Source organism: Saimiri boliviensis, chromosome 10 (genome assembly GCF_048565385.1).
Source record: "Saimiri boliviensis isolate mSaiBol1 chromosome 10, mSaiBol1.pri, whole genome shotgun sequence".
Lineage (NCBI taxonomy): Eukaryota > Metazoa > Chordata > Mammalia > Primates > Cebidae > Saimiri > Saimiri boliviensis.
In genome coordinates, this window is record NC_133458.1 from 91,298,262 (window position 1) to 91,323,234 (window position 24,973).

The 24,973-nt window shown below is 46.4% G+C and overlaps 1 protein-coding gene across 7 annotated transcripts in view; it reads right to left on the minus strand.

Moving 5' to 3' along the window:
* The window catches only part of GSDME (gasdermin E), an 84,644-nt gene that overhangs the window by 19,893 nt on the left and 39,778 nt on the right, over positions 1-24,973 (minus strand). For all 7 annotated transcript variants that reach the window (XM_074379624.1, XM_074379623.1, XM_003935135.4 and 4 more), the window contains 2 exons: positions 2,976-3,147; positions 1,219-1,339 (listed from right to left, as the gene is read on the minus strand). In XM_074379624.1, the coding sequence (XP_074235725.1) occupies positions 1,219-1,339; positions 2,976-3,147 (293 nt within the window). The remainder of the gene's footprint in view (positions 1-1,218; positions 1,340-2,975; positions 3,148-24,973) is intronic.

The window sequence follows — 24,973 nt, forward strand, 5'->3', positions numbered from 1 at the left end:
CTGTTTGAGTCCCTGTAGTGGTCGCTGAATGGTGTGGTGACTCGTGTGGGCTTATCGAGGGCAGGAGGAGCTGTCTCACGGGAGACTGTCCCCCTTCCACAAATGGGGGAGAAGCAGGAGGCAGCAGCAGCAGGCACGTGCATGGTCTGTCACAGCACTTTTGAAAAATGCTGTTACAGAAAATGTCAAACTGTACAAGAATAGAGAGAGGAGAAAGAACCTGCATGTGCCCACTGGCCAGCTGCCACCACTGTCACCTTTCGGCCACGCCCCTTCCCACGGCAGCCGCCCACGCACACGCCCTTTATGCTCCACCCATATTATTTTTGAAGCAAACCACAGACATGTTACCATTTCATCCGTGAATGTTTCAGTGTATATCTCTCAAAGATAGAATGACTCACTTTTATAAATATAGTAACATTGTCATACCTAAAAATCTTAATTTATGATGTTACATTTACCCACTCATGTCCCTAAGGAGCAGTCACAGAGTTTTCTTGAGTGAACCAGCCTCTTCTCATTGGCAACATGAGGGAAGGGGCTGTGAGGCACCTAAAATGAGCAGACACTCCCTGAACCAAAGCCTGGGTTTTCTTCCGTGACAGCGGCAGGGTCTCTGCGCTTTCAACACACTTGTGATCAGCAGAGAAAGGTCAAGTTCAGCATGTCTGGCTTCATACTTGGGGAGGGAAGGTGGGGTACAATGATGGTGATAACGCTATTAAAAGCAAAGGCGGAGGAGTTAATAAATGACCACTATGCCAGGCGCTTCATAGGCCCCATCTCATTAAATCCTCACATAGCCCCGTGAAGAAATGCCCTTCACCTTCCAGAGACGGGGAACCAAGACTCGGCAAGATTCAGTAACTTGTCTGAGACCTCACAGGACATCGTGGCACCAGGGTTGATGCCCAGTCTGTCTGACGCAGAGCCCAGGTTGATGCCCAGAGGGCACAGCCCAGCCCCTGCTGTGCTGGTGGAACCTCACCCCGCACCAACTTTGGGAGAGAGGGAGGCATTGCTCCAGGCATCCCTCACCACACCCGTCCCGCAGTACAGCCCGCGTGTCCAGGAACATTGCCGTGAGACAGTCTACACTCTTCAGACCTCCTTCCCTCTCTTCCCACAGTCTCCAAAGCAGTAAGCATGTGCCTCAGGGAACCTGCTCAGCGTGTGCTGGGGGATCCCTCAACACCCTTAGGAGGCGGCACTCACCGAAATGGCCGTCCAGTTTCACATACAACTCAATGACACCGTAGGCGATGGTGGTGGCAGCTGGGATCTCCAGCACCACGTTGGAGTCCTTCGTGACGTTCCCATCCTCCGTCGCTGACACCTGTAGGCAAAAACACACATTCCCACTCGTGCACTCGGGCTCTCCCAGCTGCTCTGTTCCCCACTGCAGCCAGCCTGATGCCTTGTACATGTAATAGATGCTGAGAAATGTCCACAGAACCGAGCGGAACGGAGGAGCCAGCATGGGGAATGGGGCGGCTCAACCCTTCTTGGCATCACTACACACATTCCTAAAAAAATGGCCAACCTCGTGGTATCAAAGTGGGATTCTAGAGTGTGGGATACAGTGAAGTTTGGTCTACAGTGCTGTGCAAAGATCATACGACACATAAGATCATCTCCCAATTCCCTCCATCACGAGTTATTGAAACAGCCGAAATGAGAACCGTAAACAGTAACAAAGCTGGACTGGGAGAACCCTGCCCCCTGCACCTCACTCCAGCCCCCTGTGGATGGTGCATGGTGCTGAGAAAACCACGAACAACGAGGGAAGTGGGGAGAGGGCAGAGGGAGGAGACGCAGGAAATGCCAAGAAGTCAGGCACGGAAGCTCTCACCTTCAAACCCTCTTACAAACAGGACCCCTTCCCACGATGTCCTGGTGAGAGGAAGATGATCATCTATTTGTTTTCCAAACACTGGCACTCAGAGAATGTTTTTTATAGCAACTTTATCCTGGTCAGAGTGTGTTGCTTTGGGTCAACAAATGGCAGCCAGCCTCCTGATGCCCAAAGGCTCCAAAACGTTGGCATGTGGTGACGGGCAGAAGCAGCGGCAGGGCCAGCCTAAGCTGTCTCCCATGAGCACCTCCCTCACTGCGCTATCCAGCCCACCCTCCCTGCCCATCCCAGCAAGAGGGCTGGCCCCAGACCTCTACCTCCAGCTCCTTCCAAATACAACTTTCCTAGTTCTTCTAGACAAAGCCGAAAGTTATCCCAAGAAGTAAATTTCTAAGAAACTATCCGCCACCATGGCAAGCTGGAGGGAAACACTTGGGAGTTGACGGCCACCTTGTCCGCTGAAGTTTAGTACTGGCTCATGATGGGTCAGCTTGGTAAGACTTAAGTCGATAACTTAGTCCAGAGAAAACTATGTAGAGATAGCTAGATCTTACCTGCCTTAACTCAACCCACAAAGGATTTGCAACAGCTAATTCCAAGTAATCACTGTGACAGCCCCGGCTCTGAGAGGCTCTAGGGATTCTCTTGCATTTGGCCTGGTCTGTGCCTGTGTATCCGTTTTTCTTGGGGGAAACATCTGCTGCCCACAAGGAAGAACACCTGACACCAGCCCGCCTGGCCCATTCAAGTGCCTGTGGCCCTGCCCTGCTTCAGGAACACACACATCCCGGGATGGGCTGGTGAGACCCAGCAAATCAGGAGAAGCCTGGAGCTGCCAGCACCTCAGGGAGAGCCCATCCAAAACGGGATCAACCCAGGGAAGGCGGCTCCCTATATCCCCAAGGCCTGGATCCAGCAGTGACTGGAGCCTATTACCCCAAGTGTTTCAGCTACATAAGCCAATACACTCTTGCTCATTGAAGCCAATGTGAGTTGGGTTTCTGTTAACTTGCTACAGAAAGAGCCCTGATGAATGAAGACACGACCCAAAGAGGCCCCCAACCAAGGTCTCCATGACTGCCCAGCCATGAGCACAGGGCAGCCCGGCCGCACGCACCTGCACCGTCTTGGTCTGGATGCCCACCATGCCGCCACACTTCTCCTCCACCTGCGTGTGCTCGGAGATCACACACTTCTGCATCGTCGTGATCTTCTGTGTCAAAACACACAGGACCTCATTCCTTTCCTCCAGCACCTGCTGGAGCACAGGGTTTCTCAGATTCATTGTTCTGAAAAAGAAAAATGGCTGTGAGTGGCCTAGTGCCTCAGGGGACATTGGTGTAGCATGAACTTCCTTTTGCACAGCAGGCAGCTGAGGAGTGAGCAGGTGACAGCCAGACTTTGTTGATTTCCTGATGAGAGAGGGGGTAGGTTACCCGGAAAGGCATAAACCAAACTCTCTTGAGGCCACCTCAGAGCTGCCAGGCCTCTGGGGGCTAGGCTAGATGCCAGAGGGAAGGGGGCTTTCAGTCGAACAACAGCACTGGTTGTCAAGGAGAAAAGAAAACCAACCAGGGCTAGGTGCGGTGGCTCACATCTGTAATCCCAGCACTTTGGGAGGCTGAGGCAGGCAGATCACTTGAGATCAGGAGTTCGAGACCAGCCTGACCAACATAGTGAAACCCTGTCTCTACCAAAATTACAAAAATTAGCCAGGCATGGTGGCGCACGCCTGTGATCCCAGCTACTGCGAGGCTGAGGCAGGAGAATCACTTGAACCCAGGAGGCGGACATTGTGGTGAGCTAAGATTTTGCCGCTGCACTCCAGCCTGGGCGACAGAGCAAGACTCTGTGTCAAAAAAAAAAAAAAAAAGAAAAAAGAAAAGAAAAGAAAACTAACCAGGAAAGAAACTGCAATCTATCTGCCTTAGACCTTGAAACTCTACTTTGTTATTTAATCAGAGCTAAGGGATGTCAGATGTCACAGCCGTGGCCCAGGAAACACAGGGTTATGACGGGAGGAATGATGACCAATTGCTTCTCACTGAGAAAGGAATAGCCCTAAAGTACAAGGAGCAAGGAGGAAATTAGATTTGAACTGAAAGGAAACTTCTTAACCCATCTAGGAAAGATGTTTCATCTCTTAGAAGGGACGTGATATCATTTTACACATATGAAAACTGAGGCCGATTGTGCATGGCCTGTCCAGAGTCACTCAGCAGAGATTAGAGCTCCCACTCAGCCACTTGAAATTCTGCCAAATTTCAGGAACAGACTAAATTTTTATTTACCGGAGAGGATTTCATGCTTAGAAGCCAATGATGAAATAACCTCTCTAGGGATCTCATTCAATGCTACGTGTCTTTAAAATGGACAGGACAAGAACCAAATTAGAGTGGGTGACAGCCCAAGAAAGATCACAGTATCCATTCTGGTCTTTTTTAACAGGGTAGTTACCTTGAAAAGCTCAGCACCTATCCCTGACCACACACGTGCTAGGACACCCATCCTAGGCAGACTCTGATTCTCTGGGCTTCAGAAAGTAGCCCTGGAACTGGACTGAGTAGCTAGCAAAGTCCCATCTCAGGGTGATCACCTGCCCAGAATAGAAACAACGCGGGTGTCCACCAGCAGACGAATGGAGAAACACAATGTATTCCAGTTGTGTCATGAGATACCCATAAAAACAAGCGATGTTCTGACACCTGCTGCAACGTGGGTGAACCCTGAAGACATCATGCCAAGTGACAAGTGCCAGGGACAAAAGGACAGTATTATATGGTTCTTCTCATACGAAATATCTGGAATGGGAAATTCATAATGACAGAAAGCAGACTGGAGGTTACCAGGGCTGCAGCGTGGGAGAACGGGGAGTCACTGCTTGAGGGCTGCAGAGTTCCTACTAGAGGTGATGACAAGTTCTAGGAATGGAGAGTGGAGATGATGGCACAACAGGGCGAATGTAATGGACACCACTGAATTACACGCTTAAAAATGGTTAAAACGGTAAACGTGTGTCTTATCTATTTTACCACAATAAAAAATAGGTAAGACATAGGAAAAACTGGTTCAATCTTCGTACTGGTTAAGGAAACTCAAATTATCACAGTGTCTCACACCTAATAAAAATCTATTAACAACCACAAAGCTGCCGAGAGACTCCACTTCCAGGAAGGAATAGAAAATGGAGCTCGGAGTCCGCACGGCTGGGGTTCAGATCTCAGCTCTGCCCTTTCACTGTGCAAGCTGGAGTGAAGGAGCACCTCTGCACCTAGGTTTTCTCGTGGAGAAACTGTTGGTAACAGGGCCCCCTTCCTCATGGGGTTATGTCAGGGTTTCGATGACATGCATGCAGTAAGCCATTGGGGTGTGCCTGGCGCAGAGTTCAATGCCACGCACACACGAGCTGGCTCCACCCACCTTCCCGTGTCCCTCTGTGAGGCTCACAAAACTAAGCCACGGTACGTGCACTGCATGGGAATTACGGGACACTGCACTGAGGCACGTGTACTTTTCCACATCAGTCCCTTCCTGAAAGCCTTCAATGGCTATATCCCATGTCCAGTGCTCTCCCAGGCTGAGGCCCCACGTGATCTGCTCGGCCCCCTATTGAGTTTACCTTCCAGCCTTCTCAGTATGCCTTAAAAATGCCAGGTGCAGGCCCACTCCAAGGCCTCGGCACGCATTCCTTAATGGCCACAGTTCACTGACTCATTGGTCGCCTCCTCGGGGAAGCATTCCCTGCACCCCCAACATGCTATCACACCCTAAGATCGCTTATCTGGGGAGCACATTTCCAGAGGATATTTTTGTAGCTCATTCCTTTATCTGCTCATGGCTTGACTCCCACATCAAGAATATAAACCCCATGGAGGGGGTTTACACAGCCTCTTAACTGTGTATCTCAGGACCAGGATCAGTGCCTAGTCCGTAGGAAGAGCTCAGCAAATTTTTTTTTAAATAAGTGAGTAAAAACTTGTGAGGTTTTGCCGTTTTTACATTTGTTTGAATGAATCTGTACATATGTATTTGTGCATCCACGTGTGAAAGACAGAAAACACAGAAGGTGCGGGAAATGAAGGATCAGCAGCTTGGGTTCAAGAATGGTGTACAGCAGATGCAGTCTTCCTCAGGGATGGCATGTCTTGGTCCCGTAGGTAAAGATTTTAAGGATAAAAGCCACCGTAGCCACCAGTCAGCACATATATTCAAATGTTCCCTTTCCAGTGTTCTCTTCCTTCTATTGTTCAAAATTCTGTCTTCTAGCAGATTCCTGAATGTCTATATATACCCTCACTTACAGCTAAGGTATGGGCTCCTCCCAGCTAGACACACGTCAGATGCAGCACCGCCTGGTGACAACCCCACATCTGCCACCTGTAGGAGTCTGATGTGACTCTGCTGGATTGGAAATCGCAGCCCTCCTACACCTGCCCTAAACACAATCCACCAAACACTGGACACGGCTCCCAGCCAATGTGAAATTGTTTGCAAATAAAAAGCTCAGCCTAGACCACTCAAGACTCCATTGCTTAAAATGCCCACCTCCCTCCAGTACCCCCACTTCAAACACCAAAAGAGAAGGGAAGCTGTCTACGCTGGCAGGCAGGCAACTGCCTCCTGCATCCCATGACAGGGCAGTTCCGAGATGCTGGCTGAGTCGCTGCCCTCAAAAGATCTCTGCAGGGCGGCCCCACTGCAGCGCAGGACAGAAGCTCGCCCAGGGATAGAGACAGTCTCCGAGACTAGGATTCAGGTGACCAGAGAGCTAGGTGTCACACAGGCACAGCTCATGCAGGCCGCTGGGATTCCTTCCCTGGGCTACCAAGACAGGGCTGTGAGGACCAGCAGGCGGCATCCACCTAGCAGCAAACACTTCCGCCCAAGACACCGGGATTCTGTTTCCCAGGACAGTGCTGCCACCTTTTGGAAACCAAATGCTGGACAAATCTAATCTTTAGTTAGGAGAGGCCCCAAGGGGACAGCGGGGAAGCTACATTACGTATCAGGGAAAATGGATTGTTCGTTTGACTTTCTGAAAAGCAATCTCGAAAGGGAATTCTTCCCCATCTCCTCCCTAAGTCAACTCCATCAGGGCCCCAAGCACGAAGGAGAGCTGGTATCCTCCTAGGGACAGTGTTCTCAGGTGTACATCCTGAATAGCTCAAGGTCGCCAGCCCCTGGCTCTGGCCCTTCTTCCAACAGGAATCACCATGCCACAGGGCTCCCCTGCACCAAGCGAGGAAACCAGCCAAATCTCAATGCAATCTGTATACTTTATGACCTTAGATATTTTAGTATGTGCATTTAAAGAGGTCCATAGGTTTCTTCAACTGCAATGGAGTTCATGAAACAAAAACATTTAAAACACTCAAATGACGTTTCTGAAGAGTTAAAAAAAAAACTTTTAAAAAGAGGTTCAGAGAGGTTGATGGCAGTAACCAAAGTCACACAGCTGGGAAGCCCAGTTCTTTTACAATGGCCCACATGGCCACAGCACCCATCACTGCTGTCTCTTCCCTGGGTGAGGGCACCCTTGGGCTGTACTGAATCTTCATCTCTATTTACTCGTATTGCTATGTTCATTTCTGCGTGTAAATATCCTGCGTAACGAGATCAGAGGATGGAGGCTGGAAACGCAAGTTATACCCAAGTCCTCTGGGAATCCTTATCAGAATATTCATATGCTTGGCCAGGCGCGGTGGCTCATGCCTGTGATCCCAGTGCTTTGGAAGACTGAGGTGGGTGGATTACCTGAGGTCAGGAGTTTGAGACCAGCCTGGCCAACATGGCAAAAACCCATCTCTACTAAAAATACAAAAATTAGCCAGGTGTGGTGGTGGGCACCTGTAGTCCCAGCTACTCAGGAGGCTGAGGCGGGAGAATCACTTGAACCCAGGAGGTAGAGACAGCAGTGAGCCGAGATCACACCACTGCACTCCAACCTGAGCAACAGAGTGAGACTCTGTCTCAAAAATATATATATATAAAAAGAATATCCCTGCCTGCCTGTCGTCCCCGAGCCCATCTTGCTGTCCTCATGGCTGCTGCCCTGCGTCCTCTGACAGTTCTTCCCCGACTTGTCCTGACTTCTGCCCTCTCCTGAGCCCAGTAAGGGCCATTGAACACAAACAGAATTGTTTAGAGACACAGAAAACTGTTCGCAGTGGTCATTTCTTGGGTGGGAGACTAGAGGCTGGGAGAAGCTTTTCACCTTTTCTCTTTTGACCTTTTGACATTTAAACCATGTGAATAGATTACCCAGTCCAAGAAAAAATTGTATTTTAAAAAAAAGGCCTTCTGGACAGACTGTAAGCTCCTAAAGGAAAAAGTACCTTGCTCCTTTTATTGGCGCTTAGCCCTGTGCTATCCAACTAGCTGGGGGATAAATGAGTAATTTCTCAGTTAAAGCCAGGCAGGGTTGAAATGAGACCTTCTCCCCAGGTCTAGCCAGGAGCCAAGGCCCAGAGACAGGGAAAATGCAGCAGAAGCTCTTTCGTGAGGAAATGAGCAAGCAGGTGTCCTTCATTCCCTTCACACATTTTTTTTTGTTGTTTTTTGGTTTTTTTTTTTCTTCTCTCCTTTGAGACGGAGTTTCGCTCTTGTTACCCAGCCTGGAGTGCAATGGCGCGATCTCGGCTCACCGCAACCTCCACCTCCTGGGTTCAGGCAATTCTCCTGCCTCAGCCTCCTGAGTAGCTGGGATTACAGGCACGCGCCACCATGCCCAGCTAATTTTTTGTATTTTTTTTAGTAGAGACGGGGTTTCACCATGTTGACCAGGATGGTCTCGATCTCTTGACCTCGTGATCCACCCGCCTTGGCCTCCCAGAGTGCTGGGATTATAGGCTTGAGCCACCCCGCCCGGCCCTCCCTTCACACATCTTTCTAAGGGCAGCCTCCATGCTCTTGCTGGGGGGTGGCAATATGAAATCAAGAACAGGAGGCCACCGAGGCAGAGGTGTCTATCATCAACACAAAGGAACAGCCCCAAAAGATACAGGTCTGGAGGTAGAGGAAAGGGTTCACACTCACCAAGAAAAGAGCACCTTTTCCTCACTCAGGGGCTTGCTGAACCCCGCCCACCCAGTTCTACTGAGAGGTCACCCTTCTGCCCGTACCTGGCGGGTCGGTGTAGCACAAACACCTGGAATCAGCCCGGAGTCAGTTCTCCGCTCTATCTCCAATAAGGTTTAACATTCATCCCCTCTAAGTCTCATGGTGAAACGTGATCCCCAGTGCTAGAGGTGGGAAGTGTCTGGATCACGGGGGTGGATCCTCATGAATGGCTTGATGCCCGGCTGCCTTGCAGTAATGAGTGACTTTTCACTCTGAGTTCACACTGGTTGTTTAAAAGCGTGTGGTACCCTCCCCCTCACTCTTTCTTGCTCCTGCTCTTGCCATGTGACATGCTTGCTCCTCTTTCACCTTTTGCCATGACTGGAAGTTTCTGGAGGCCTCACCGAGAGCTGATGCTGGCACCATGCTTCCTGTATAGCCTACAGAGCCATGAACCAAATATACCTCCTTTCTTTATAAATTCCCAGTCTCAAGTATTTCCTTACAATAATGCCAACAGAGTAGCACAGTCTCCTCCTAGCTGGGTTACTGCTCCAGTCCTGAAGCTCAGTTTCCACATCTGTCAACTGAGAATTTGCTGTGAGGGTTACGTTCAGTGAGTTCTTGCATAAAGTGACCCACACTCTACCCAGCAGATGGCAGACGCTTCGTAAATTTTTTTTCCTTCCACCATAGGCAGGGAAGCCCAGTCAATATCCCTTTTCTAGGATGGTCAAATAAATGGCCAGAATTTTCCGGATGCTTTATAAGGTGAGCCCTGAGCCAGGGAGGGCACCCTCAAAGCAATTAAGAGCGCAACTCCATGGACACAGGACGGAAGTTGGATACAGGACGTTGGGTACACTCAATGCATCAGCTACATGCTACAGGATGGGAGGTGGCTGGAAGGCAGGAGCTGCTGGGAGGCGGCAGGCAGTGATGGAGGGAGGGACGTGAGGCTCAGAGCCCAGCAGGAAGGGAGGCTGCAGCTCCTCCAGCATCCATCAGCTCCCTAGGCCCAGCCCTAATGAAGCCACCTCCTCTCCCAGCCTGAAGCTTTAATTTCCATTTTCTCTGCCTCTAAGGCTTTCAAGAGCCAAAATGCAAACTCGCAGAGAAGAAACCCATAGACAACTTGTAAAAGCCTGACAATATTCAAAAGGAGAGAAGCAGCTTTCTTTTCCAAAGCATAAAGGAGGTCCCCAGGATGCTTCCTGCAGAGACGTGGGAGGGCAAGCTTTGTCAGGCAGACCTCACAGCTCAACTCTCCTTCATTCATCTCCTCAAATACCTGAGTCCTGCTACGCTCCAGGCAGCAGGCCAGATGCTAGCTTCTCAGGGAACAGGCCAAGAGGACCAGCAGGGTCCTCTTACACAAAACCCTTGATACTAACAGTGGCCTCGAGGAAGGCTTTCCAATGGGAACTCCAGGGAGCCTGGTAAGGCTCTCCAAACTCTAGGGGACGTCAGAGCAGGAGTTTTTGTTGAGTCTGCAGTGGAGAAATTATAAAACTAGAAGGGACTCAAGGGGATTATCTAGCTCTGGGCAGAAAAGCAATTTCATCCTCATTTTCACCTTGATCAATCCATCAGTTATTACTGCCCGGCTGCAGGAAAAGCATTCTAAGGCTGAGTGTGGGCTGGAGGACGGTAAGGAGCAAGGCTGTGATTAAGTGGCAGTGTTGATGGACAGGGGAGGGGATGGCCCTGGTCACCTGGAGTTCACCCAGGGTCTCTGCTCATTAGTGGAAAATGCACCCAAGAGAGGTGACAGGCCCACCTGAGCCACATAGCCTGTTAGTGGCAGTGCCAAAACCAGGACCTGCATCTTGACTCTGAGACCAGTGCTTTTTCCACTACACTCTTCTAAAAACCAACAGGAAGCAAAAGGTACAAATGCAGACTGAGGAAATGGCGCCATCCTGGCAGAGCAGCTTTCCACATCTTCCCAGGTAGAGAGGTGGGGACGTGACAGAGTCAGAAGATGGTGGCCAGCCAGCTACTGCAAGAGTATTAAGCAAGAATTACTGACCCCCAGAAACGGAGAGATGTACTGATGATAAAGGCTTTAATAATTCCGGAATTTCTCCCAAGGGTTTTGATTTAAAGCTACAATTTACAGAGGAGCACAGCTGTGTTAATAGACCAGCAGTAGAGTAGGAAAGTCAGGTCCACAGATGTCGCCTGTCAACTCCTTGGCTTTGCCCTGTGACATTTCACTAAGTGGGAAAGTCTATGTCTCTCTTGATAACCAACCCCCTCCAGTCTACAGAGGTGGCAAAGAGGTTTTTTTCAGTAACTGCCTCCTACAGTCCTGCAACACACATGCCACTGCCTCCTGCAGCTGCGGATTTCCCCTCCAAGGGAGGCTCCATCTACCCTTTTAAAGTCTGTAAGCTTTTTCACAATGAAGGGCAGGAGCGCAGCACTCAAACAACTGGGCTGCTTCTACAGGCAGAGTCCTGAGCATCCTGTACCTGGAAGGCTCCAAAACCCTCCCACACTACGAGCGGGGGTGCCACTGGTTGCCATCTGCAGCACCGTTCAGGAACCAGGGGGCCTGTGAAGAGACGGTGCACCCAGCCCTGCCAGTGAGTCTTCACTTGTCTCTTGGCCATTCTTGGTTACTCCATTGTTCTTATCAGGAATCAGGGGCAATTCTGGCCAATGAGACCTGAGGAAAGTGTGTTAGGAGTTCTCAGGTTTTTCTCCGTCTTAAAAAGGGACACAAAGGGCCGGGCACAGTGGCTCACATCTGTAATCCCAGTACTTTGGGAGGCCGAGGCGGACGGATCACAAGGTCAGGAGATCTAGACCATCCTGGCCAACACGGTGAAACCCTTTCTTTGCTAAAATACAAAAATCCTCGCCAGGCATGGTGGCACACTCCAGTAGCCCCAGCTACTTGGGAGGCTGGGGCAGGGGAATCGCTTGAACTCGGGTGGCAGAGATTGCAGAGAGCCGAGATCGAACCACTGCACTCCAGCCTGGGCGACAGAGCAAGACTCCATCTCAAAATCAAGGAAGCGAAAGCAAAACAAAAACAAAAAAACAACACAAAAAAGAGGCCACTTTTCTGCCTCTGGCCCTTTTGTCTGCAACATGGCTGCAATTTACGGACCAAGAGAACTTGAGCTGCCAGGACAAGCAACAGGTGGCGGCTGCCACAGCGGCCCATGGAGCCACTGAACAGACCTTCTGCTGTTAACCATTCAGTCAACCAGACACGCCCTCTTTCAGCTGTTTCTCTAAATGAGCTAACAACAAATGTTCTTTGCAACCAGACACCCTAACTGGTGTATGAAACAACCATCATCCTCGTTTCACAGAGAGGCACGAAGCACGAAGAACTTAGAGGCCAAGGGGCTGGGTCAGAGTGCCACTCAGCACCGTCCACCCCTGACACTCTGTGCCCATCTGCCTCTCCCTGCCGAACCTTCCTGGGCCCTGCATACAGAAGGCACTTAATGTATGCATGACTCTTAAAGAACTGGCAGTCTTTCTGTTGAACCCATGAGAGCTTCCCAGAGATGGGCAGTGGATCCTTTTGGAAACCAAAGCAGCCGCCCACTGGCTCCCCAGCAGCTACCAGCAATCCCCACTTCAACCACGTTTCGTAACAGAAACTTCCCACACATCAGAGATGCTCAGCCCACAGCCGGGTGGCAGGAAATCTCTAGAAACCTCAACTCCTGTGCCCTGGGCCTCCCCTTCCAAATCAGTGAGATAAGCCCTGCTCTCTCTTACTCTGTCTCTCCCGCTTGCTTGTCTGTAATGAAGATGACTTCAGGATTGTAAATTGCTGGGAAAATCAAAACTGGGGTAGAATGCTTGCTGCACATTGGTGCCAAAGTGACCAAGCCACCCGCACACCGTGACTGCTCTGCCCCATCCATGTTATAGTCTCTCATACCTTATCTTACTCACACACGACGACCCGTGGAAAGAAAAAGGGAAAAACGACTGAGCAACCGTAGACGTTCAACCCTTTAGACGAGTCATTAATTAACTGCTTCCAGTGGATGAGACGCAGCAAGCCTGGAAGATGATGAACCAAATGCAGCTAACTTCACACTAAAGCCTTGGGAACGTTTGTCTCTTTTCAAGGTCTGTGCACAGAAATTGGATTGGAAAAATCATGTGTTTTGTGAACCTGGTTTTAAATCCTGAATCCAGACAAACTAATTTTCACATTCAGGCTCCTCAGTTGCAGAATAAAGATAAACCAACTATCCTTTCAAGTACACAGGGCTCACTGTGCCAAAGGCACCACGCCAGTCCCCACAGTAAAGGAGGCAGGCATGCTCCAGGAGGTACACAGACACAGACACAGACACAGGCACTTCTGACACGCTCTACCCTACAGCGTGGTTAGTATCCCAGCAGGGGTGATGTGGCTCCTGAAGGAAGTGGGGTCTGACCTGAGGAAGACTGAGGAACTGGGCGGGTGATGCAGGAGTGAGTCTCTGTATGTCCTTCGTGTGTCTGTGCAGACAGGAGGATTGGAGGTAGAAAGAGCCTGGACTTTTACTCCCAGGAACTGAAATAAGCTCCACTGCCTGACCTGAGGGGAACTGATGAGAGATGAGGCTAAAGACTGAAAGCATGGCTCTGGTGCACAGAGGAGCCTGTGGGCGTCCTGCTAGGACAGGGGAGAGCACAGAGGCATGACTGCGCAGTGAGGGGATCCACCGGCTTCCCTGTGGAGAATCAAATGGAAGGGGAGGGATGAGAGCAGGTAAGAGATGGTTGGTGGAGGCCTGCACCATTTCCCAGAGAAACTGTCATGCGACTGGAAAGAGGTAAGGCTGATATTTAAGAGGCAGAATCCACCGGTGAGGGACAAGGTATGGGAGAGAAGGTTAAGGAGGATCCATGTCTGATACTCAGATTCCTGGCTGAACCCACTGGACTCATGCCTCACCCAGCAGCTCGTTGGAGGTTTAGAAATGAGAAGTGCTGTGAAGGCTGAGTCTCGACGTCAGACACTGCATGAAAAGCCCAAGCAGAATGAACATCTCCTCGCCTGAATTCTAGCTCCTGACCCATCCCAGCATCCTGATTGTAGACACTGCAGCTCATCAACTCTGAGGCACACATTTTTTTCTTTACATTTTAACATCTCTGAACTCAGGATGCTTTAAAATTGTTAGGGGACACGGTTTAATTGGCAGTGTTCTTTCTCAGTGGTACACAGAATAATGGTGCCTCTTTCAATAGATGGCATCTTGGATTTGAAGAAATACAATAATACCTATCAATCTTAAAAGAAAATAGTACCTGAATGACTCTTCTTAGGACTTAAATCCTACCTAGTTCCAAAAAGATGTCAAGTAACCTTTAAAGCTCATCGGACAAGGTGATTTCTGTAAAAAGACAAAAACCATTCCCAAGAACAAGTATTAGAGGGCCCCCAGCACATCCTTCTCTACAGGGAGCCACATTTACACTGTGAAAGGAAACAGAAGTCAGACAAGCTGCCAGGGGCCCACTAACACCAGGACCAGGAGACAGAATAACTTAGAAAAAATAATAATAAATTGGCAGAATTTCAGATAGCACAGAGATGAGTGCGGCCTGGAGGTCTCAGGAAAGACATCTTTTAAAGAGAGTGGATTTGGTGGGGCCTTGAGCTTCACAGCTTTGCTTCTCACAGCGAATATGGTGACCAGGACGAGGCCCATGAAGGTCTTACTGATATTGCTCAAGGGCTCCGTACATCTTTACTTCAAAATCAAATCAACATCTCCCGCCACAAACAAAACATGTACAAAGTACAGCCTGTGTGCTTGGCAGACTTCTCCGTAGCCCAGCTACACATCTGGATCAGCACGTATTTTGGGAAACACAGGCTGCTGCTACATGCAAAAACCAGAGCCCTGCCAACGTTCACTGAAGGTGGTCAGTCGCTCCATGGTGGAGTTCAGAATGGTGACTGCGCAGAGGAAAACAAGAGCTCAGAGGGAGCATCATGCTGCACGCTGCAAAGTCCAAGGACTTCAACTCACTCCTGCAGCTCCATGGCTGCCGGTCTGGCTCTCAGCAAGCTGCATCACACCTTCCCTCCCCGAGAGCTCTCTGATGTTTGCCAGGCTTGCTACCCAGGCTCTATACTTATTGCTAGTGGTAACATTAATAGCCACAATTAATGAGGACTTGCCACATGCCAGGCACTCCTCTGCATGCCCTGTTCATATTCTCTGACTTCTCACAGTAACATCAACCCCGTTTTGCTGATAAATGAAATTCTGGGTCACGAAGGTAGAAAAAGATGCCGCCTATGTCTTGGTTTAAAGAAAAAGATCTTTGGGTAAGCTGGTTAGGAGGTGGCAGAGCAGCATTTATTATGTTATGCGTTAAACTTTCCCTCTGTTTCCACCACCAATTGTTTTCATTTTATTTACTTATTTATTTATTTTTTTTTTGAGACAGAGTCTTGTGCTGTCACCAGGCTGGAGTGCCGTGGCACCATCTCGGCTCACTGCAACCTCTGCCTCCTGGGTTCAGGCAATTCTCCTACCTCAGCCTCCCAAGTAGCTGAGACTACAGGCACGTGCCACCATGCCCAGCTAATATTTTTATTTTGGTAGAGATGGAATTTTACTATGTTGGCCAGGATGGTTTCGATCTCTTGACCTCGTGATCCATCCGCCTTGGCCTTCCAAAGTGCTGGGATTACAGGTGTGAGCCACTGTGCCCAGCCAATTGTGTTGATTTTTAAAATAGGCCTGAAGTTTACCACCCTGAAGTCGGTCTAAAAATATCTCCACCTGCCAATACCAGGAGACCAGCATAAAGAGGTACTGCCAGCCCTTCCCACCCCAGACCTTGGGATGCCCTGGTTTATTCTGACCACTTACATCCACTCTGGAAGGAGAAACACAGCAAAAAGAGAATCAAGGAGAGGACCAGAATCAGGAAACTCCCACCTCCAAGTACACCTGGACAGAAGTCTTCATTGTTAGGCACAAGCTGTTTACTAAAAATAATGATGCCAGTGTGGAGTAAAGCACAAAGACAAAGGGGATCGTTTCCGAACCGTCTGCTGGCCATGGGGAAACTGATCAGGTAGGAAGGAAGCTCAGTTCAAACTTAGTTTTTTTCAAGAAAGACATGGGCCTGCAATCTTTCACCTTAAAAAACTCTTACAAAAAAGTTAAAGGGCCAGGAGCAGAGCAAGATGGCTGCACAGAAGCCTCCTGTGATTGTTGTCCTGACAGGAACACCAAATTCAACAACTATCTATACTAAAAAGCACCATCATCAGAGCCAAAAATCAGCTGAACTATCGCTGTACCTGGTTTTAGCTTCGTTTTGCTGAAAGAGTCACTGAAGACAGTAGGAAGGCAGTCTTGAGTTGCCAGCACCACCCCTCCCCTATCTCTGGGCAGCAGCCCCGTGGCACAGAGAGAACCTGTGTGCTTGTGGGAGGGAGGGCACAGCAACTGTGGGCTTTGCACTGGAACTCAGTGCTGCCAATACCAGGCAGAAGTCAGCCAGTGCCCACTCCGGGGGCATTAGAGGAGCCCTACCCAGAGGAGAATCCCCCATCCCAGTGATCAGAACCTGAGTTTTGGCAAGCCTCGCCACCGTGGGCTAAAGTGCTCCAGTGTTTCTAAATAAACTGGAAATGCAGTCTAGGCCACAAGGACTGCAGCTCCCAGGCAAGTCCCGGAGTTGTGCTGGGCTCAGAGCCAGTGGATTTGGGGCCTGGGTACATGACCTGCTGAGACACCAGCCAGGGTGGCCAAGGGAGTGCCGGCCCCGACCCTCCCTCAACTCCAAGCAGCACCACACGCAGCTCCAACAGAGATCCCTTCCTTCCCCTTGAGGAGAGAGGAGGGAAGAGGGAAAGGACTTGGTCCTGCAACTCGAATACCAGCTCAGCCACAGTAGGACAGGGCACCAGGCAGAGTTGTCAGGGCCCCGCTGCAGCCCTAGCTGCCAGACACTTCTAGACACATCCTGGCCCAGAAAGGAAACTTCTGCCTTAAGGGCAGGACACAGTTGTGACAGGATTCTTAACCTTCTGACTAAAGAGCCCTGTGCCCTGCATAATCAAAGTTGTAACCAGGCAATACGTGCCACAGGTCTTGGATGAGACATGCCTACCCACCTGTGGTCAGGTGTGACCCAGCACTTTCACAGCTGTGGTGGCTACCAGGAGAGATTCCTTCTGCTTCAGAAAAGCAGAGAGAAGAGCAAAGAGGACTTTGTCTTGTGGTTTACGTACCAGCTAAGTGCAGTGGGAAAGGGCCCCAAGCGGGCCCTTCAAGTCTCCAATTCCAGGTTGTGGCTCTTGGATGGCATTTCTGGACCTGCCCAGGCCTAGAGGAATACTCACTGCCCTGAAGGGCGAGTCTCAAATCGCCAGCATTCAACACAAGCTGACTGAAGAGCCCCTGGCCTTATTAAATGAGTATCAGCGGTGGGCTGGCAGTGTTCCACGTGGGCCTGTGGTGGCAGTGGACCTGGGGTGAGAGTCCTCTGCCTGGGTAAAGGAGAAGGAAAAGTGAAGGGCCTTTGTCCTGTGATTTGACAGCCCATTCAGCCACAGTAGAATAGAGCAGCACACAGGTTTCTAAGGTTTCCAACTCCAGGCCCTGACTCCTAGACAGCATCTCTGGACCTGCCTGGGCCTCCAGAGAACTCACCTTGTGTCTGGTGAGAAAGACAGACACAAGTCTGGCGGCTTCACCACCTGCTGATTATACAGTCCTAGGGCCTTGAGCAAACAGAGGCAAGAGCCAGGCAGTAGTTACAACAGGCCGTGGGCAAGACCCAGAGCTGTGCTGGCTTCGGTTCTGACCAGTGCAGTCCCAGCGGTGGTGGCCACACAGTTGCTTGTGTTACCTCTCCCCCAGCTCCAGGCAGCTTAGCATAGAGAGAGACTCAGTTTGTTTTGGAGAAAGTAAGGTAAGAGAACCAGAGTCTCTGCCTGTGATCCAGAGAATTCTTCTGGATGTTATACAAGACCTCCAAGGTGGTACCGCTCCAAGTTTCTAAGAACCACAGAGTTACTGGGCTTTGGGTATCCTCTAATGCGGATACAGCTGCAGTGCCAAAACACTTACATGACAACACCCAAGTACCTTTGAGTATCTGGAAAGTCTTCCTAAGGAGGACGGGTACATACAAGCCCAGACTGCAACGACTACAATAAATACTTAACTCTTCAAAGCTCAGATACTGACAAACATCCACAAGCATCAAGACAATTCAGGAAAACATGAATTCACCAAACAAACTATATAAGGCACCACAGACCAATGCTGGAGAGACAGAAATGTGTGACCTTTCAAACAGAGAATTCAAAATAGCTGTTTTGAGGAAACTCAAAGAAATTCAAGATAACACAGAGAAGAAATTCAGCATTCTATCAGATAAATTTAACAGAGTTTGAAATAATTTAAAAGATTCACACAAAATTTCCCGAGTTGAAAAACACAATTGACATACTGAAGACCACATCAGAGTCTCTTAATAGCAGAATTGATTAAGCAGAAGGAGTAACTGATGAGCGTGAAGACAGGGTTTTTGAAAATACATCAGAGGAAACCAAAGAATAATAAAGAATCAAACACACTGACAAGACCTAGAAAATAGTCTCAAAAGGGCAAATCTAAGAGTTAATTGGCCTTAAAGAGGAAGAAGAGAAAAAATAGGAGTAGAAAGTTCATTCAAAGGGTAATAGTGAGAATTTCCCAAACCTAGAGCAAGATATCAATATCTAAGTACCAGAAGGTTATAGACAGCAAGCAGATTTACCTCAAAGATGACTATCTCAAGGCATTTAATAATCAAGCTCCCAACAATCAAGGATAAAGAAAGGATCCTAAAAGCAGCAAGAAACTAACTGCATACAATGGAGCTCCAATATGTCTGGCAGCAGACCTTTCAGCAGAAGTCTTAAAGGCCAGGAGAGAGGGGCATGGCATATTTAAAGTGAAGGAAAAAATATTTAAACTAGAATAGTGTATTCAGCAAAAATATCCAACAAACATGAAGGAGAATATAGACTTTCTCAGACAAACAGAAGCTGAAGGACTTTATCAACACCAGAACTGTCCTGCAAGCAATGCTAAAGAGAGTACTTCTATCACAAAGGACATGAATGAGCAATAAGAAATCATCTGAAAGTCCAAAATTTGCTTGCAAGAGTAAGTACACAGAAAAAACACAGTATTATAACACTGTAACTGTGGTATGTAAACGACTCATATCTTAAGCAGAAAGACAAAAAGATGAACCAATTAAAAATAGTAAGTACAATGCCGGGGGCGGTAGCTCATGTCTGCAATCCCAGCACTTTGGGAGGCTGAGGTGGGTGGATCACCTGAGGTCAGGACTTTCAGACCAGCCTGCCCAAGATGGCAAAATCCCATCTCAACTAAAAATACAAAAAATCGGCCAGGTTTGGTGACAGGTGCCTGTAATCCCAGCTATTGAGCAGGCTGAGGCAGGAGAATTGCTTGATCCCAGGAGGTGGAGGTTGCAGTGAGATCAGGCCACTGCACTCCAGCCTGGGTGACAAAAGCAAAACTCTGTCTCAAAAAAAAAAAAAAAAAACACTACCAAAACTTCTCAAGACATAGACTGTACAATAAGATATAAACAGAAAAAAAAAGGTAAAAAGCAGGGGGACAAAATTAAGGTGTGGAGTTTGTATTAGTTTTCTATTTGCTTGTTTGTTTATGCCAGCAGCATTAAGTTTGATCAGCTTAAAATAATGGGTTTACAATAATGGGATAGTATTTGCAAACCTCATGGTAACCTCATATATATAACAGACAAATGTAAAACATATACAAAAAACAAAGCAAGAAATTAAATCATACCACCAGAGAAAATCACCTTCACTAAAAGGAAGACAGGAAGAAAAGAAAGAAGACCACAAAACAAATAACAAAATGGCAGAAGTCCTTACTTATCAATAATAATTGAATGTAATTAGACTATATTCTTCAGTCAAAAGACATACACTGGCTAAATGGATTGAAAAAAATAGACCCAATGATCTGTTGTCTACAAGAAATACACTTCACCTATAAAGACAAATATAGACTGAAAAATAAGGGATAGAAAAAGATATCACATGCAAATTGAAGTCAAAAAATAGCAGGAGTAACTGTATCTATATCAGACAAAATAGATTTCAAGACAAAAAGCTGTAAGAAGAGACAAAGAAGGTTACTACATAATGATAAGGGGTCAATTCAGCAAGAGGATATAACAATTATAAGTATTTATGTACCCAACACTGGAACACCCAGATATACAAAGGAAATATTATTAAAGCCAAAAAGAGAGAGACAGGCCCCCAATATAGTAACACCTGGAGACATCAACACCTAATTTTCAGCATCTGACAGATCATCCAGACAGAAAATCAACATCAGACTTCATCTGTACTAGACCAAATGGATCTAATAGATATTTACAGAACATTTCATCCAACAACTGAAGAACACACATTCTTTTCCTCAGCACACGGATCATTAGCAACGAATGACCATATGGTAGGCCACAAAACAAGTTTCAAAACATTTTTAAAAACTGAAATAATATCAAGTATCTTCTCTGACCACAAAGGAAAACTACATAGCAATAACAAGGGAGAATTTGTGAAACTATACAAACACATGGAAATTAAACAATGTGCTCCTGAATGACCAGTGAGTCAATGGAGACACTAAGAAACAAACTGAAAAATTTATTAAAACAAATCACAGAAACCCAACAGCAACATCTATGGGATACAGCAAAAGCAGTACTAAGAGGAAGTTTTTAGCTGCACATATATCAAAAAAGTAGAAAAAGTTCAAATATAAAATCTAACAATACATCTTAAAGAATTAGAAAATCAAAATCAAACCAAACCCAAAGTTAGTGGAAAAAAAGAAATAGTAAAGATTAGAACAGAAATAAATTAAAATGAAGAAAACAAAACAAGAGATTAATGAAACAACAGGGTTTTTTAAAGATAAATGAAATTGGCAAACCTTTAACCAGACTAAGAAAAAAAGAGAAGACCCAAATAAATAAAATCAGAAATCAGAAGAGACATTGTGGAAAGAAAGTTGCCCAGGTGCCACGGCAAGAGACTGAAGGCAGAATCTTTCCCAGTATAATAAATAACTGATTATTTAGATATAGTAATGATACCGAATATATTTACTGATTACTTAGTTACAGCAATGATACAAATTAGACTTAGATACAATCACATAATCGATTATATACTCTTATTACATTATGATTCTCTATTATTAATCTTTGCTTTAGTATTGCAGTGTAGGAACATTTTTACCCTTACAGTACAGAAATAATAGTGTGAAATATATTTTGGAAACGAAGGGACATTGCGAGAAGTGATCAGGAGGCGAGAGTAAATGGTTTGCGATAGTGCCAGCACCTGGGAAGGCACCCACTGCTTAGCAGGCCGGCCTTGCAGTAAGGCCAGAGCCTGGGGAGGCGCCAGTTGCTTAGCAGGCCACGAGAGGGCGTTTCCCGTTCACTGGGGAGTTCAGAGAACACTGCTCCATCCGACTCTCAAGGAAGGTCTGACACTAGCCAGGTGGGCCTGCAGACATCCAGGGCTTTAAACACCTCTCCGTGGTGCTGTGCTCCAATGGTCACCATCCTTGTCCACTTTCATGTCCCACTTTCCCACCTGATGCTCCTTTGTAAATTCTTAGAAAAATAGAGAAATCCTAAAAGTCTTTGATCGCTCTAGTAAGTGCATGGAAAGATACTGACGTATGTGCCTCCCCTCCTCACAGCGGCTGAGAGGGGCCCTTTGTACTGTACCCACGTGACCCCCTATACTCTGCCCACGTGACCCCGTAAACTGAACCCATGTGGTATTATAAAAATGTAATTTGCTTGACTCCTACCAATCATGTTACATGAGTCACTCTCCTGACCCTGCTCCTCTGCCTTGTATACATAAATATCAGTGTGTCCAGGCATTCGGGGCCACTTCCGGACTCCGTGACTTGGTAGCAGTGTTCCCGCAGGCCCAGCTGAATTCTCTTATCTCTGTGTCCTTCTGTCTTTCTTTCCTACTATCTATCCTCTCTGCACGCAAAAGAACTCCAGCGGGGCTGGACCCTACAAGACATCACAATCAATACTACAGAATTTCAAAGGATCATTAGACGCTACTATGAGCAACTATACATCAATAAATTGGAAAACCTAGATGAAATGAATAAATTCCTAGACATAAAACCTACCAAGATTGAACCCTGAAGAAATCCAAAACCTGAACAAATCAGTAATAAGTAATGGGATCAAAGTCAAAATAAAGTCTCCTAGAAAAGAAAAGGCAAGGAAAACCTGATTGCTTCACTGCCGAATGTTAGCATTTAAAAAAGAATGAATACCGCCGGGCGCGGTGGCTCAAGCCTGTAATCCCAGCACTTTGGGAGGCTGAGGCGGGTGGATCACGAGGTCAAGAGATCGAGACCATCCTGGTCAACATGGTGAAACCCTGTCTCTACTCAAAATACAAAAAAATTAGCTGGGCATGGTGGCACGTGCCTGTAATCCCAGCTACTCAGGAGGCTGAGGCAGGAGAATTGCCTGAACCCAGGAGGCAGAGGTTGTTGTGAGCTGAGATCCCGCCATTGCACCCCAGCCTGGGTAACAAGAGCGAAACTCCGTCTCAAAAAAAAAAAAAAAAAAAAAAAGAATGAATACCAATCCTACTCAAACTATTCCAAAACCAGAGGAGGAGGGAATACTTTCAAACTCATTCTATAAAGACAGTATTACCTTGATACCAAAACCCAAGACGCATCAAAAAAAAAAGAGATAACTACAGGCCAATATCCCTGATGAACATTGATGCAAAAATCCTCAACAAAATACTGACAAAAATCAATTTAACAATACATTAAAAGGATCATTTATCATGACCAACTGAGATTTATCCCAGGGATGCAAGGATGGTTCAACATATGCAAATCAATCAGTATGGTACATCATATCACCAAAATGAAGGACAAAAACCATATAATTATTTCAATTAATGCTGAAAAGCATCTGATAAAATTTAATATCCCTTCAAGATAAAAAAAAAACTGCACATAGAAGGAACATACCTCCACAATAAGAGCCATATATGATAGACCCACCAGACAGTATCATACTGAATGGGGGAAAACTGAAACCCTTTCCTCCACGATTTGGAAGATGACAAGGATACCCACTTTCACCACTGTTATTCACCATAGTACTAGAAGTCCTAGCTGGGGCAATCAGACAAAAGAATAAAAGGCATCCAAATTGGAAAGGAAAAAGTCAAATAATCCTTGTTTGCAGAAAACATGATCTTATATTTGGAAAAACTTGAAGACTCCAGCAAAAAAAAACTATAGAACCAATAAACAAATTCAAGGATACAAAATTAACATACAAACATCAGTGATATGTCTATATGCCAAAAGGGAACAATCTGAAAAAGAAATCAAGGAACGAATCCCATTTTTAATAGCTACAAATAAAATTAAATATCTACAAATTAACTTAACCAAAGAAGTGAAAAATCTCTACAATGAAAACTATAAAACACTGATAAAACAAATTGAAGAGGCCAAAAAAAAAATGGAAAGATATTCCATGTTCCTTGATCAGAATAATTAATATTGTTAACATTTCCATACTACTCAAAATAATCTATACTTTGTAGAGATTCAATGCAATTCCTACAAAATACCAATGATGTTCTTCACAGCAATAGAAAAAAAAAAGCTACCCTAAAATTTATGTTTAACCACAAAAGACACAGAATAGCCAAAGCTATTCTGAGCAAAAAGAACAAAGCTGGATGAATCACATTACCTGACTTTCAAATTATACTGCAGAGCTTTAGTCATTAAAATAGAATGGCAATGGCATAGAAACAGAAATTTAGACCAATGGAATGGGATGGAGAATCCAGAAACAAATCCGTATGTCTACGGTGAATTCATTTTCAATAAAGGTACCAAGAACATACATAGGGGAAAGGAGAGCCTCTTCAAAAAATGGCGCTGGGCAAACTGGATATCCATACGCAGAAGAAAAAAACTAGACCCCATCTCTCACCATATATACAAATCAAATCAAAATTGATTAATGACTTAAATCTAAGACCTCAAACTATGAAACTACTACAGGAAAACATGGGGGAAGCTCTCTAGGACATTGAAGTGGGCAAAGATGTACTGAGTGACATCCCACGAGTGCAGGCCTCCAAAGCAAAAACGGGCAAATGGAATCATATCAAGTTAAAAACTTCTGTACAGCAATGAAACAATCAACAAAATGAAGAGACAACAGAATGGGAGAAAATATGTGTACACTATTCATGTGACAAGGGATTAATAACGAGAATGTAAAAGGGGCTCAAACAACTCTGTAGGGAAAAAAATCTAATAATTATATTAAAAATGGGCAAAAGATCTAAACATATATTTCCCAAAAGAAGACATACAAATGGCATACAGGCATATGAAAAGGTTCTCAACATCAATGATCATCAGGGAAATGCAAATCAAAACCACAATGGGTTATCATCTCATTCTGGTTAAAATGGCTCTTATCCAACAGACAGACAATAAAACTGCTGACAAGAATGTGAAAAAAAGGGGAATCTTGTACACTGTTGATGGGAATGTAATGTAAATTAGTACACTATGAAGAATAGTTTGGAGATTCCTCAAAAAACTAACTAAAAATAGAGCTACCATACTATCCAGCAATCCAACTGCTGGATATATACCCAAAAGAAAGGAAATCAGTATATTGAGGAGATATCTGCATTCCTACATTTATTGCAGCACTAGTCACCATGGTCAAAATTTGGAAGCAACCTAATCGTCAACAGATGAATGGATAAAGAAAATGTGGTACATATACACGATGGAGTATTATTTAGCCATAAAAAAGAATAAGATCCTGTCATCGGCAACAACAGAAATGGAACCGCAGGTCACTATGTTAAGTGAAATAAAATAGGCACAGAAAGATAAACTTCATATGCTCTTATTTGTTGAACTAAAAATGAAA